This window comes from Myotis nattereri, assembly GCF_964212035.1.
Source record: "Myotis nattereri genome assembly, chromosome: 15".
Lineage (NCBI taxonomy): Eukaryota > Metazoa > Chordata > Mammalia > Chiroptera > Vespertilionidae > Myotis > Myotis nattereri.
Genome location: NC_138090.1, coordinates 29,576,864 through 29,589,390, shown reverse-complemented (window position 1 = coordinate 29,589,390; position 12,527 = coordinate 29,576,864). Strand labels below are relative to the sequence as shown.

The following is a 12,527-nucleotide window of genomic DNA, read 5'->3' as shown; positions in this document are numbered from 1 at the left end:
GGAACCTGGTCCTCAGGGGTCAAGGTGCACTGGAAACCAGCGCTTCTGTCTGTGGTGTGGATAGTGGCCATCAAGACCATGTGCTCGGGGGGCCAGGCGGCTCACAGGTCGCTAGGTGGAGAGCCCCCCATTTGATTTGTAAGGCCACTTTGGAATTGCAGCAACAGCAGCAAGACCAAGAGGGGTCCTGCTGTGATCCGACTGTGGTTGCCTCAACTTACTTCCTTACTAGGTGACACGGAGGGGAGGAGCCTGTCCAAACCTCCAAAGGAGGAGGTGCAGGGACGCAAGGTGTGAGCTGCTCTTCAAGTTCTTGGTTCTGAAAAAACAGCTGCGTGGTCTCAAAGAGCCTGCTGCTGGCCAGCCCCTCACCCTCACCTTCTAGGTGGAAGGGTATTGCTGTCCATCAACCCCAGGCCCTACTCCAAGCATCAGAGTCTCAGCTCTAACACTGGAGTCTGAGCATTTGCCTGGTAAGTCAGGTGGATTAAGATGTGGCCACCAATCAAACTACCTCTGAGTATTGAAGCTTGCCAGTGTAGACAGGAGTCCCTTATTCACTGGGTTCATCCCCCAGCCCTTCTCCCATGCACTCTCTCACTCCTGTAAGTTACTCAGAGGAGTCCTTTTTCAGAGGGATCTTGAAGCTGGTTAGCCTCTGTCCGAAGAGCTGGCTGAGGAGGTCGTTCTGGGATTCAGCAGTCCAGCAGGCTCGGGGATTGGCACGGTCAGCACCGCGGACAGCTCTGCCCCTCTTGGGGGTCCTGTGCAGGGGTCTCGCCTGCGGAAAGGCTTTGCCTAGTCCATCTCTGCTGTGTCTGAAGTCCCGGTGTGTGTGGCTGGGCTCCCCCCGCTGCTGCTCTGAGGGCTGAGGCAGTGTAATGCTGCTCTGGCTACCGGGCCTGGGCTTGGCAGGGAGCACACGGCTGGGGGCAGCCTGCTTCCGGGGAGCCCGGCGGGGTTTGTCAGGGACTGAAGGGGCCCTTCCCAAGCTCCCCACACTTTCACTCTTGCTTGGCCCTAGGGTCCGGCCCTTTCTCTTCTTCTCTTTGCCCTCCCTATCCTCCCTGGGGACCAGGCTCCCTTGGGGCCCCTGGTCACCAGCTTCCCTGGGGGCCTTGGAGTAGCCCTTGGCTGGGGCTCGAGTGGGGGGCTTGTCTGGGGCGGGGCTCTGGGCTGGGCAGTTGGGCTTGGAGGGGGTAGTGGCTGTTTCGCTCTGGAGCTGCCCACTGGCTGGCTGAGGCTGGCTGCCACCTGCTGTCTTGGTGCTGTGCTGTGGGTCTCCATTGCCCTGGGAGCTGGGGCCTGGCTTGGCTTTGAGGGCAGTGGGCTTCTGCCTGTCCTCAGTGCCACGGGCCGGCTCTCCAGGCTTTGGGCTGGCCGCGGCCTTCTTCGATTGCACCGGGAACTTGGGTGCTTTGCCGGGGATAGACAGAGTTGGCCTGTCCTTTGATGAACTCTGACAGCCCCCGTGCTTGGTGGCACTCCCCTTATGGGAGGGGACTCCCTTGTCCCCCTCAGACACCATGTGGCATGTGGACGCCTGCTTCTCCTTCCGGAGCATGGAGGGGGCTTCTGGGTGATGGTCAGGGGCACATTTGCCAGGGGCACTTGGCGTCCTGCCTTTCCCTGAGAATAGGCTCTCTGAGGCTTGGCCTCTGGCCCCTGGCTGGGGCAGAAATCCCTCCAGAGGGAGAGCCTGCTGGAGAAGAGGCCCAGGGCTGCCTGGGGAAGCCCCATCTGGGGGGCTCTCCAGGGCTTGGTCTGGCTGGTGGTCATCTTTGCCATCAGCTGAGGCTGCTGGGAAAGGAGACAGAGATGGGAGAATGAACTCTTGGGAGTCAGAGGGCAGATTGGTACCCCTGGCCAGGTGGCCCTCAAGATCCATGGGCCTCTCTGGGGTCCTGGGCTGACCCTGGGTGCCACCAGGAGCCGCCTCTAGGCAGGGCCGGAGCAGGGCTGGCATGGATGCCTCGCTCAGAGTGGGGCTGCTGCCCAGGGACAGAGACCTGTCCACGACGGGCCCAGGGGCGCCGCTGGGCGTGGCCACTCTGCGCCGTTTACTAGGTAGTGAGCCCTCCCGGGCCTGTGTCTTCTGCCCAGCGGCGCCTGGCCTCCGCACCCCGCGGAATGTGAAGGGCTGCTGCCCCCTCCTCAGGTGTTTGTCCATGTGTCGGTCAAACTGCTCCTTCTTGGCGAACGTGTAGTTGCAAGTGCTGCAGATGAAGGACCTCTTGCTGATGTGGGTGACGTTGGCACAGAGCTCACAGTCATACAGTGGGGTGTGTTGCAGCTCCAGCTCCTCCCTCACCCCGTGCTCCCTGGCGAGGTGCGCACGCAGCTCGCAGGGCTCAGGGTAGACCCTAGGGCACTGGGGACACAGGAAGACACGCTGCGGGCTGTGCACCGCAAGGTGGCGCTGCAGCTTGAAAGGCTTGGGGAACCGCTTGCCGCAGTGGTGGCAGTCTCGGGAGGGGTCCTTGCAGTCCTGATGCACTGGGACGGTGTGGGGTAGGGGCTCTCGGTTGGGGCAGGGGGCAGGGGACAGGCTGGGGCATGTCTTGGTGGAGCCAGGGAGCATGGCAGAACTGCTGGGCAGAGCTGGGTTTGCACAGGTTGATGGACTGCTTTTGGCTAAGGTGCTGTCTGGCATCAACGTGCCATCCTGGTTTGAGTTTTTGGTACGAGCCTTGGGTTTTGGCTTCTCCCTCTCTGCAAGGCCCCCATTTGCCTGGCCAACTGAGCCCTTGCCCCTGTGGGGCTTGGAAGCCTGCCCCATCATGCTGCTCAGGAAGTGTGTGACAGTGCTGCCCCCCTCCCAGCGTCCAGATGGGTCTCCCAGGGACCTCCGTGCCGGCCCCTTTCGGGCAAATCGTAGGGCATGTTCACGCAGGTGCTCGTTGTACATCCAGACATCGGCCACCTCCCGCAGGCACATGCCGCAGGCCCACAGCCCCGCCCGGCCCTGCACATGCTTCTCCTGCAGGTGCTCCCTCAGCAGCTCTCGAGAGCCAAACCTGCGCTCCACACACATGTAGCAGGTGGGGGGCGGTGAGGGGCTGTGGGCCAGCTTATGGAGGTCCAGCTCTCCCAGGCCATGAAAGCGCTGGAAGCACACCCTGCACTTGTAGGGTGTCCTCTTGGCCCTGGCATTCCGGTCTCTGACTGGGGCCCTTTTGGCCTTGGCCACCTCCTCTGGCCTTTGGCTCCGTGACCCCTGGGAGTTCACTGTGGCCTTGAAGTCTAAGAAGCTCATGTTGGAGAGGGCCACAGGGTCTTCGCAGGGTCCCAGAAAGCATATATCTTGCATCTCAAATCTGGTGCTGAGCCTCTCAGGAGCCACGGCATTCCCCGGGAGCCCGCAGTTGTAGTGTTCTTGCTCCAGGTTGGGGGGCTCAGGGCTCACGTCCCCAAGAGAAGAGGCGGTCTCATCAGCGGAGGCGCGCAGCTCCAGGCCTCGCCAAGCCGCTGGGACCATGTGCAGCTCAGGGATGTCCTCCGACGGGTGGTCCTTGGCACTGCAGGAGGGTTCCTGCTCGGCACAGTCTGCCTCTGGGTCAGGCTCCAGGGCCCATAGGCTGGGTCCTGGGGCCCAGGGGTCAATGCCAGGCATCTTGCTGCTGAGGAAGCCCTCCAGGAGGAAGGACTCAGGCAGGCCCATGGCCTCGTCACTCCATGGGTCCTCGAGGGACAGGCAGAGGGAGCCTGAGTCACTGAGATCTGTGGGCATGTGGGCAGAGGGCAGAGTTTCACTGCCCCGGAATTCCCAGGGCTCTGGCAATGGTGGAGGCTTTGGCTGTTTACAGCGCTTCCCATAGACTCGGGGGTTCTTCTTCCGAGTTAAGTGGTTGCCCAGAGGGAAGAGCTGGGAAAAGGAGGCTTCGTCATCAAACAAGCTCAGAGGGTCCCTGACACTTTCATGCTCCTGGACCCTGTCGTCTGGATTGTACAGGGGGTCCTGGAGGCAACTGCTGATGGTGTCACCTGCTTCAGAACCACAAGTCTCTGGGGGGCTTGAGGGTCCCCAGGGGGGCTTGTGTCCTTCCCAGACACCTTGCCCTGACCCACTCTCGGCTGCACTGCTGTGCCCTGCAGGTGTACCCCCAGCTGCCCTTGACAGTTCTCTGCAGACACCCGATGTCCTGGTCTCTCTGGGTCCCCAGGACTCCCTTGCCAAGGCTGCCTTCGGCTCCCTTGTCTCTTCTGCAGGAGGCACCCCCTCCATTCTCCCTGGAGGTGCCACCCACTTCCCAGGTGACTTCTGTGTGGACGTCTCCTCCAGTTCTGTGGCCAGGAGGAGCGGCAGCTGTATGACCTCTGTCTCCTGCTCTGCCTCCGGTGAGAGGCAGAGGCTCAGAGGGGGTGGGTAATTGACAGTCACAGTTGATGGATTCCAGTGGCTTCTATCTGAAATCACATCAGGAGAGACTGGAGGACCGCTCTCCTCCCGGAACCTTCTCGCTCTTGGCTTTCTCGATTTCTTATTTGATTTCCCCTCTGACTCGCAGGGGATGCCCATGGGCGCTCTACCCCGCCTCTTGCCTCCTCTTCTCTCTGCCCGTTTGGGACAGGGGTCGTCCCTCTGCAGCAAGTCCCATTTCCTGGGCTCTGCAGGCTTCGAGCCCACTTCTTGCTTGACCAGGCCTGGGGTGTGTGGTTCCCGGCTCAGGGGACTGACTGGTGTTCTCACAATGCTAACCCCCTGCCTGAGCCCCTTGGACATCTTGGGACTTGGGGCATCCTCAGGAGCCCTGGAGCCCTGGACCGGAGGTGACCTAGCAGTGTGGCTGGGGCTGCTCAGCCTGTGCCTCAGTTTCTCCTTCCCGGGTGCCCTGCGGCTTTTCTTCCCAGGGGGGCGGCTCATCTGAGCTGCAGGCTCCCCAGATTGGGGAGCAGCCAGGGCTGGGGGGCTTGGCTGGGAGGTGACCCCCTGTATCCTGTGCTTCCTGGCTCTGTGGCGGCTTAGGCCTGGTCCGGATCGGAAGGTGGCCGAGCAGACCTCGCAGGTCACAGGCCGCCCTCTGGGGTCTCGGTTCTTCCAGCAGCTGCTCTCAGTAGACATGGGGCTGTTTTTAAAGCCACAAGGCTTCTGTTTGGGGTCCTGGGGACATAGAGGGTCCCCCTGGGGCACCTGCTGGGGGACATTTCTGAGGCTCTGTGGGGAGTTGGGCCTGGAGTTGCTGGTTGTGCTGCTCAGAGACGTGGCTCTGTCCTGCTGGAGCTCTTCAGAAGGGCAGGTGACTGTCGGGCCTCTGGTGCCAGCTGCTGAGGCCTTTGAAATGCCAGGGTGCCCAGCCCCAGGTATCTTAAGGTCCTCCTCGCCCTGGGTGCTGGCCCCGGCCTCACCTTCCCGGCAGGCACGAGGCTCTGGCCCTGTTGTCGTCTGGGAGGAAGCGTCAGTGGGCGCAGTGGTGATGCTCTGGCCTTCCCTGTGTCCTGGGTGTTCTGAGGAGGGACCCTCAGGCGTCCTGTCTGGGCTGCTGTGGGGCAGTGCTCCCCTGCGGTGGGGGTCTGGCCACCCATCCCTGGGGCCTCTAACTGCTCCCATGCCATCTGTGGCAGGAATGCCGGGTAGGGCTGCAGCCTGGACGGTCACTCTTGGGGACATGGCCCTCGATGGGGGAGAAGGGACATCAGAGGCAGGAGATCCTCTCAGCCTCTCTTTTCTAGAACCCTCTAGGGATCTTGGAATGTAGCCTTCAGGGTGATCCTCCACATGGGTGGAAATGAAGGCATTGATGAGACTGGGCTGGCCCGTGGAAGTGTCTTGCAGTGGGCTCCGTTCCCCTAGGAGAGAGTGGCAGACCAGGCTTTCCTTGAGGCCACAAGAGCTTGTCCTCAAAGATGAGGAGGTCGCCAGGGACCCTCCAGCTCTAGCATCTGTGGGAGCTGGGGTGCAGTCAGCCCTTTTTAGAGCTGTACAGGCAGAGGAATAGGCTGGCAGGTGCTTCATGCTGGTAGGGTCCCCGAGGGATGGTGACACTGGGAGCAGCCCCCTCAGCTCACCTGAAGGCACTGTGGGAGGGTCTTCCTGGAGCAGGTGCTCAAGGCTGCAGGGAACAGGGGTGGCTGCAGAAATGGGCAAGGGGGCACAGCTGGCCAGGTCTCTCATGGGGAGCTCTGTGCACTCCCCAGTAAGTAGCAGGTGTTTCTTAAGGCCTGGACTGGCTGCCTCTGGAGTCCAATCCTCAGGCCCATTTTGGGCATGGGTTGCTGTCAAGACTGGGACATCAGAGGAAGAGGGGCTGGGAGTGGACTGTGCCTCATTTTGAAGGCCCAAGTTCGGTCTGCTTCCCTGGACCTGCCCCCCTAGCTGGTTTGCAGCCCCAGCAGGGCTGGCCAGTGTAGTTTCAGGATCAGCATCAACTGTGGTGAGGTTGTCTGGGCTCCCCAGGCTCCCCCAGTTATCTGGTTGCAGCTGGATGGCTTCGCCTGGGCCTTTGAGCTTCTCAGCCTGGCCGGGTGAGCCCAGATGGCCACCTGCCTCTGGCCTCAGCTGACATCTGGCCATTTCAGAGATAGCTGTCACCTGCACACCGCCATCTGAACCCTTATCAGGGCCATGGGCCACATTCCCACATTCTATGATGTCCTCTTCCACATCTGAGGGGTTGCTCTGTTGAGAGCTCTGGGTGTTGGCAAGCTGAGGCCCCTGTAAGCTCTGGTCATCATCTTCATTCTCAGCTGCTCCGGCCACCAGGAGCTGGAGTTGACATAGAGGGCTTTTGGCTGGGTCCTGGGGCCTCCTGCCAGGACTGATGTTGGGCATGCAGCCAGGACTTGGGGAGGCCCCTGCTGGTACAACCTTCTTGTTACCCTCAGAGCCAGGGCTCCCTGCTGCAGGGTGGAGGGGACCTGTTTCTTCTGCCCCGTCTGCACTGCTTAGAGAATGTCCCTTGAGGGCCTCACGGTGACTGGTACCAGAAGGTGGACTGGCACCCAGATGCAGAACTGTAGCACCCTGAAATGCCAAGTCAGGTGCCAGATGGGCAACAGGACTGCTGAGCCCCTCCAGCTCAGGGGCATCTTGGCCAGGCCCCTGTGCCTTGCAGGATCCCCCTCTTTGAGTGCAGGGAAGGAGCAGCAGGACATCTTCGTTGTGATGGATTCCGGTGGCCTTGTTGTTTTTAAGAAACAAAGGCTCATGGTTTGGGCTGCACTTCACTAACTTCCCTCTGTCCGAGGGGGGTTTGTGTGGCTCTCCAGGGTCTGGGAGACAGGCTTCTGGGCAGCCCCTGCAGCCCTCTTCCGCCTCAGGGAGCCCTCTCCTGGAGACTCTGGTGTTCTGCACGGGCTGGAAACTGAGGCTAGCCCCAGCGGGGCTGAAAGAAGCCCCAGCAACCTGGTCTTTGTGGGTTGCAGGGGGAGGGGCTGCTTCTCCCAGGTGAAATGAGGGCCACTCCTCCTGGGGGCTCCCGAGGGTCCCCTCTGTGGTGGCCACGGCTGTTTCTGCCCCTTCCTGGTGTGGACTCAGTTCCCCAAGATCAGTGAGGTCAGCTGTGGAGAATGAGTCCTTTTGGGGTGAAGCCGCCTGATGGATGGGCAGCGGGGTGCCTATGCCCGAGCGCATTCTGCCCGTGTGCGGAGGTCCACGCAGCTCTCCCGGGGCCTCCTGCACACCTTTGCTTTGCAGCTGACTTTCTAATTCGGTCACCAATCGTTTGATCTCTAGTTCATCCTCAGGCAGGCTGCTCATAAAAGTGATGCTACATTCGCTAACCTTGCACGGCAAAGGCGGAGGGGTGGCGGCTGGTGTCCTTTCACGAGGACACCTCTTACTGAACACCTTTGCCCCTGAGAGGTCAGGAGAATGGTCCAGATGGCTGGAGAGCACTGGGGAAACTTCCTCCAGCAGAGACCAGCCCTTCTCAGGCAGAAATGAGGGGTAGGGTGGGTCCAGCTGGGGTTTCCTTGGGGGTGGATCAATGCGTGTAGGTGGTGACGGTGGGTCCCCGTTTCCGGACAGGCTGCTGTAGATTGGTGAGTTGAACTCGTCCACGGGCAGCCCCGAGAGGAGGGGCGTGGACTCCAAGGTCAGCGGTGATTCGGCTTTGCTTGGGCCCGTGTCCACTGTGTAGGGTGGATTCCTGGGAGGTTTTGGCTCAAGGGAGCTGGGGTCCACACCCTCCTGGCACAGGTGCCTGCTACTGGCTGCAGGAGTGTCTGGAGCCAAAGCCTGGGAGTACATGTCTTTGGGGAAACAGCCAGCCAGGTCTTTGGGTCCAAGGAGCAACTTTCTGGGGGGGCTGCTGTAGGGCTGGGGCTCCATTTTGGCAGCTGGAACCAGGGAGTCTCTGTTAAAAAGAGCAGAGTCACACCCAAGATCAGGGGCCTTTAAAAACAGGGTGCTGGGCTCGGGGTAGGCAGCAGCGGTGTCAGTGATGGGGACCAGCAATTCTCCTGGCAGGCAGGCAGGGGGGTCCTCTTTGTTATGAGAGATGGGGGGTTCTGTGCACAGGGGGACACCCAGCAGGCTGCCTGCGCCTGGCAGTGCTGAGCTCCCGTGGGGCACCGTGGCGTCCTCCCTGCCTGGCTGTGGTTGCTCAGGGGCTGGGGGACAGAGACTTCCTTCCACACAGGTGGACGGAGGAGAGCCCGAGGCATCTCCGAGAAGCTCTGCGGTGTCAGGAGGAACATCTTGAGGGAAGTCCAGCGATGGATGGTTTTCTTCTGGGGTCTTGGTGCTGGTGGGAATCTGCAGGAGACACTTGGGGTCTCTCTCCTTAGGGCTGTCTGCCGTCTCAGGGCTTTGCCGTGGGCCCTGGCCCTCAGGGCTTTCACTGGGGCCTGGGCAAGGCCTGCCTGGCTTTGTGGTTTCCGGCCTCACGACCTTCCTGGATTTCTGCTGCTTTCGCTCTTCTCTAGGACCCAGGGCTAAGTCCACTCCCTTCCTCTTCTCACCTCGGCGCCACCGCCGGCTGCCGTGCCGAGGCCTGCCTCTGAGGTGGGAGCCCCGAGCCTGCAAGTTGTCCTCCTCCTCGGACTCTGAAGCATAGTCATATTCCTGGAGCCTGCCCTCCAGGGTGCTGGGTGCGGGCCTCTCGGTCGCCAGGGAGAAGCCGCTGCCCTGGCCTTGCTGCGCCTGCTGCTTGTGCAGCTGATTCTTCTGCTGCACGATCTTGTGGATGAGCTCCTTGCTCCAGGTGCCACCCCAGGCCTTCCTCCTCCTGGAATCCTTCCGCAGGGACAGTCGGAGGCGCTTAGAGCTCCTAGTCTCCACCGGGAGGAGCCTCCCACAGGGATCTGTGTGGCTCTTGAGGGCTTGGGTCCTGAGGTCCCGGGGGCGGTGTGGGGCTGGCTCAGCCCTTTTGCCCTTCCTCCTGGGCCTCAGACAGGAGGCTCTGGTGCCCCTGCCCGACCTCTTGGCAGTGTTGGCTGTGTCCAGTTCTCCTTGGGAAAACTTAAACTGCTTCCCTCTCCTCTGCTGGCTGGCCAGGCTGGTCCTATTTGCCTCCGCAGGCACTGGGCCCCGGGATCGAGTTTTGGGCCGGCTGCAGGCTGTGTAGCCCCCGTCCCCAGGGCGGGGGGCCTGGGGCTCCATGGGTGGGAGCGGGGGATGGGATTTGTTCTCTGGCATGGCCCCACCCACCCTGGTCTTGGTGGGCAGCCCGGCACTGGTACCTCTGGGGCCAGAAGGTTCTTCATCAGCGAAGACGTCGATGAAACTGCTGTCGATCTCAGGGTTGTCTGACTGATATTCCAGGCCGTTGAGTGCCTCGGTGATGAGGCTGTCCAGCTTGGCATCATCCTCCAGGTCCAGGTCCGCAGCAGAGAGTGGGAAAGGGGCAGTGGTCAGGTTGGGCAAGAACGTTGTCCTCAGGGGGTCATCTTTGCCATCCACCCGGAGGTCTCCCCCTAGCAGGAAGGGGACCGTCTTCGTGTGGCTGAGAAGGCCTGGGTTCCCGGGGTCCGGTGCTTTGGGGGCAGCCAGCACAGAGGGGGCGGCGGAAGGCCGAGAGATCTCTGAGGGCTGCTGGTGGCTGTCCTTGGTCCTGGCCAGGAGCAGGCTGCAAAACTGCCGGTGCTCCAGGAAGGTGGCCAGGCTGCTGTAGTTTCGGTCGCACTGCTTGCAAGTGAGCAGCACGTCCAGCTGGTCCAGGCTGGCGCTGCTGAGGGGGAAGTGATGGGCAGAGTAGGGGGGCGGCTCCGGGGGGAAGCCCTCCAGCCCCCCACTGCCCACCTCGGAGACCGCACTGGGGAATGGGACCTCCTCCAGGCATTTGAAGGTACCCTCAGCCCCCAGCACCTCTGTGGGGAAAGGGAAGGTCTTGACTGGCTCTGGCTGGTAGTGGATGGAGAGGGCATGTGAGGGGTCAGGGGATGGGAAGGGGCTGCTGTTCTCCTGGGGGTGACTGGGGGGGTGGAAGAAGGAAGAGGGCCCTAGTGGGCCGGGGAGCTGGCTCTCCTCCGAGCTGGGGTTGGCTGGGCTGCTGGACAGCGGTGACAGTGATGAGCAGGTGCTGCTGCCGGCTGTGTTGGTGGCGGGTGAGGGCAGTGGGGACTCACTGGGAGAGGCTCCCACAAGTCTGGGTGGGGGCAGGCTGGGGGTCCCTTGGGGTGAGACCTGGGGCTGGGCCACCGCAAAGAACAGGGGCTGGGCTCCAGGGTCCTGCAGCCCATTGTAGGTGAACAGCCCCGGGGAGCTGCTGCTGTGCTGGCTGGGGCTGTTTCTCAGCACCAGCTTCTCCCCAGGTCCAGGTGTCTTGCTGGCAGCACCCAGGGCTACCTGGCGGCCCCCCTGCCACTCAGGGGTCCCTGGGGGAAAAGGCAGCTGGTTCAGCATCTCCACTGGATGGGGGCTGGGCCTGGTGGCCGGGAGCACCCGGGGCCAGGGCAGCGGGGAGCTCTGAGGGAGGCCAAGCCGCTGGCCAGAGCTGGGCTGGCCTTCAAAGAACACACTCCTGGTGGTGGCTGGGGGGCCCAGGGGAGGCGTGGGGTAAGGGGCTCTGGTGGGATCCCACAGCTGGGGCAGCCTGGTGGGCGGCGGCCCAGGGTTGGCCAGCTCTGTGTCCAGAGAACTAGGACTGGTGCCCACCCCACTGGCTCCCGGGCTTCCATAAGCCTGCCCTGGAAAGTGCCTCTGGGGCAAAGAGTTTGGGGGTCCCCTGGGGCTCCCCAGTCCATTGTGGGCTGAAGGCGGTCTCTCAGGGAGGGCTGTGGTCAGGCTCTTGTGCAAACTGTCTGGGAAGGTGACCGTGCTCTCTGAGAAGGGGCTGGGGACCGGGCGAGCAGCACCAGTTGTGGGGACAGCACGGCCGAGGTCACTGGTGGGGTCAAGACGCCCCAGCTGGCTGGAGAAGCAGGACGGGGGTGGGGGAGCAGGCTGCGTGGGCAGGGGGTAGGCCGTGCCTGTGCCCACTGCCTCCTCCTGCCATTCTCCCCGAGGCTGGTGGAAGGCAAACACCAGGGCCCTCTCAGAGTACTCAGGCCCTGCCGTGTCCTCGGGGAAGGGCTTTGGGCCAGCCCCAGGCAGTGCTGGGAAGGGGATCTGGAAGGAGGCCACCCTGGGGCTGCCAGCTTTGGGAAAGGGCTCCGGTTCTGTGGGAAGGACCCTGAAACTAGCACCTGGGAAGTTGTTTTCAGCAGCGGGAAGCCAGGCATCGGCCCCACTGGCCTGGAATTCTGAGTAGGAGGCTGGCCTGCAGGGACTGGCGTCACTGCTCTGGGGGGCCCTAAGGGGCGGGGGCCCTGGGGTGGCACTAGGTGAGGTATAATTGGTGGAGGTAAAGCTGGAGGGTGTCTCCTGGAAGCACCTTTGGAAGCTGAGCTCTTCTGGGGCAGGAGGGGCCTCTGCTTCTGGGGGCCGGGGGCCCTCACGCTGTGGGCCCTCAGGGGTCTCATCCAGGGCGGGCCTGGCCCTTGAGCCCGAAATGCTCAGAGTGCAGAGCTGCTGGGGGCTGTTGTCTGCCCTGCCTGTGTGCCCTGTGGGAGCCTGTGTGTGGCTCCTCCCTAGTGGGGCCCGGGGGCTACCACCCTTCCTGGGGGGGCTGCTTAGGGGCTGGGTTCTCTGGAGGGTGGCCTTGGGCTCCACCTCCCTAGCCTGCCCAGGCTGGGTATCAGGGGGCTCCATGGCCTGGGTCCCGCTGCCCGGCTCCCTCATGGCCTTGGTGGTCCTGCTGGCCAGGGCACTGTCCTCGCCGGGGGGTTGGGGAGCTGTGCCACTGGCCATGCCACTGGTTGTCTGGCAGGATTGCAGGCCTCTGGTCATGGTTGGGGGCGGTGCTCCGCGGGGCTGCTCTCCAGGCATGGCCCCTCCGTCTGGTTGCTAGGAGGATGTGGTGGTCCGCGGGGGTCCGTGGGGAGAGGGCTGGGTGGCCATCCTTGCCCCTTGGGGGTCCCTGGAGAAACCTGCTCTCATGGTCCTGGGTGGAGCCTGAAAGGAGAAGACAGAAGTGAGGAGGGAGCTGTGGAGGCTCCCTGGCTCCCACGGAAACTGTGCCAGGCTGGGAGCAGAAGCAGTTGGCACCAAAGCCCCCACCTTTAGAGGAAGGGGCTCAGCTCCAATGCCACTTTGAGAGGCAAGAGGA

At 62.6% G+C, this 12,527-nt stretch overlaps 1 protein-coding gene across 1 annotated transcript; it reads right to left on the bottom strand.

The window, feature by feature from the left end:
* Window positions 1-610: 610 nt before the first annotated feature.
* Window positions 611-12,247, bottom strand: ZNF469 (zinc finger protein 469; the record flags this gene model as incomplete). Its single annotated transcript, XM_081108266.1, has 1 exon — window positions 611-12,247. The coding sequence occupies one exon, from the start codon at window positions 12,245-12,247 to the stop codon at window positions 611-613; it is 11,637 nt and encodes a 3,878-aa protein (XP_080964392.1).
* Between the last annotated feature and the right edge of the window lie 280 nt (window positions 12,248-12,527).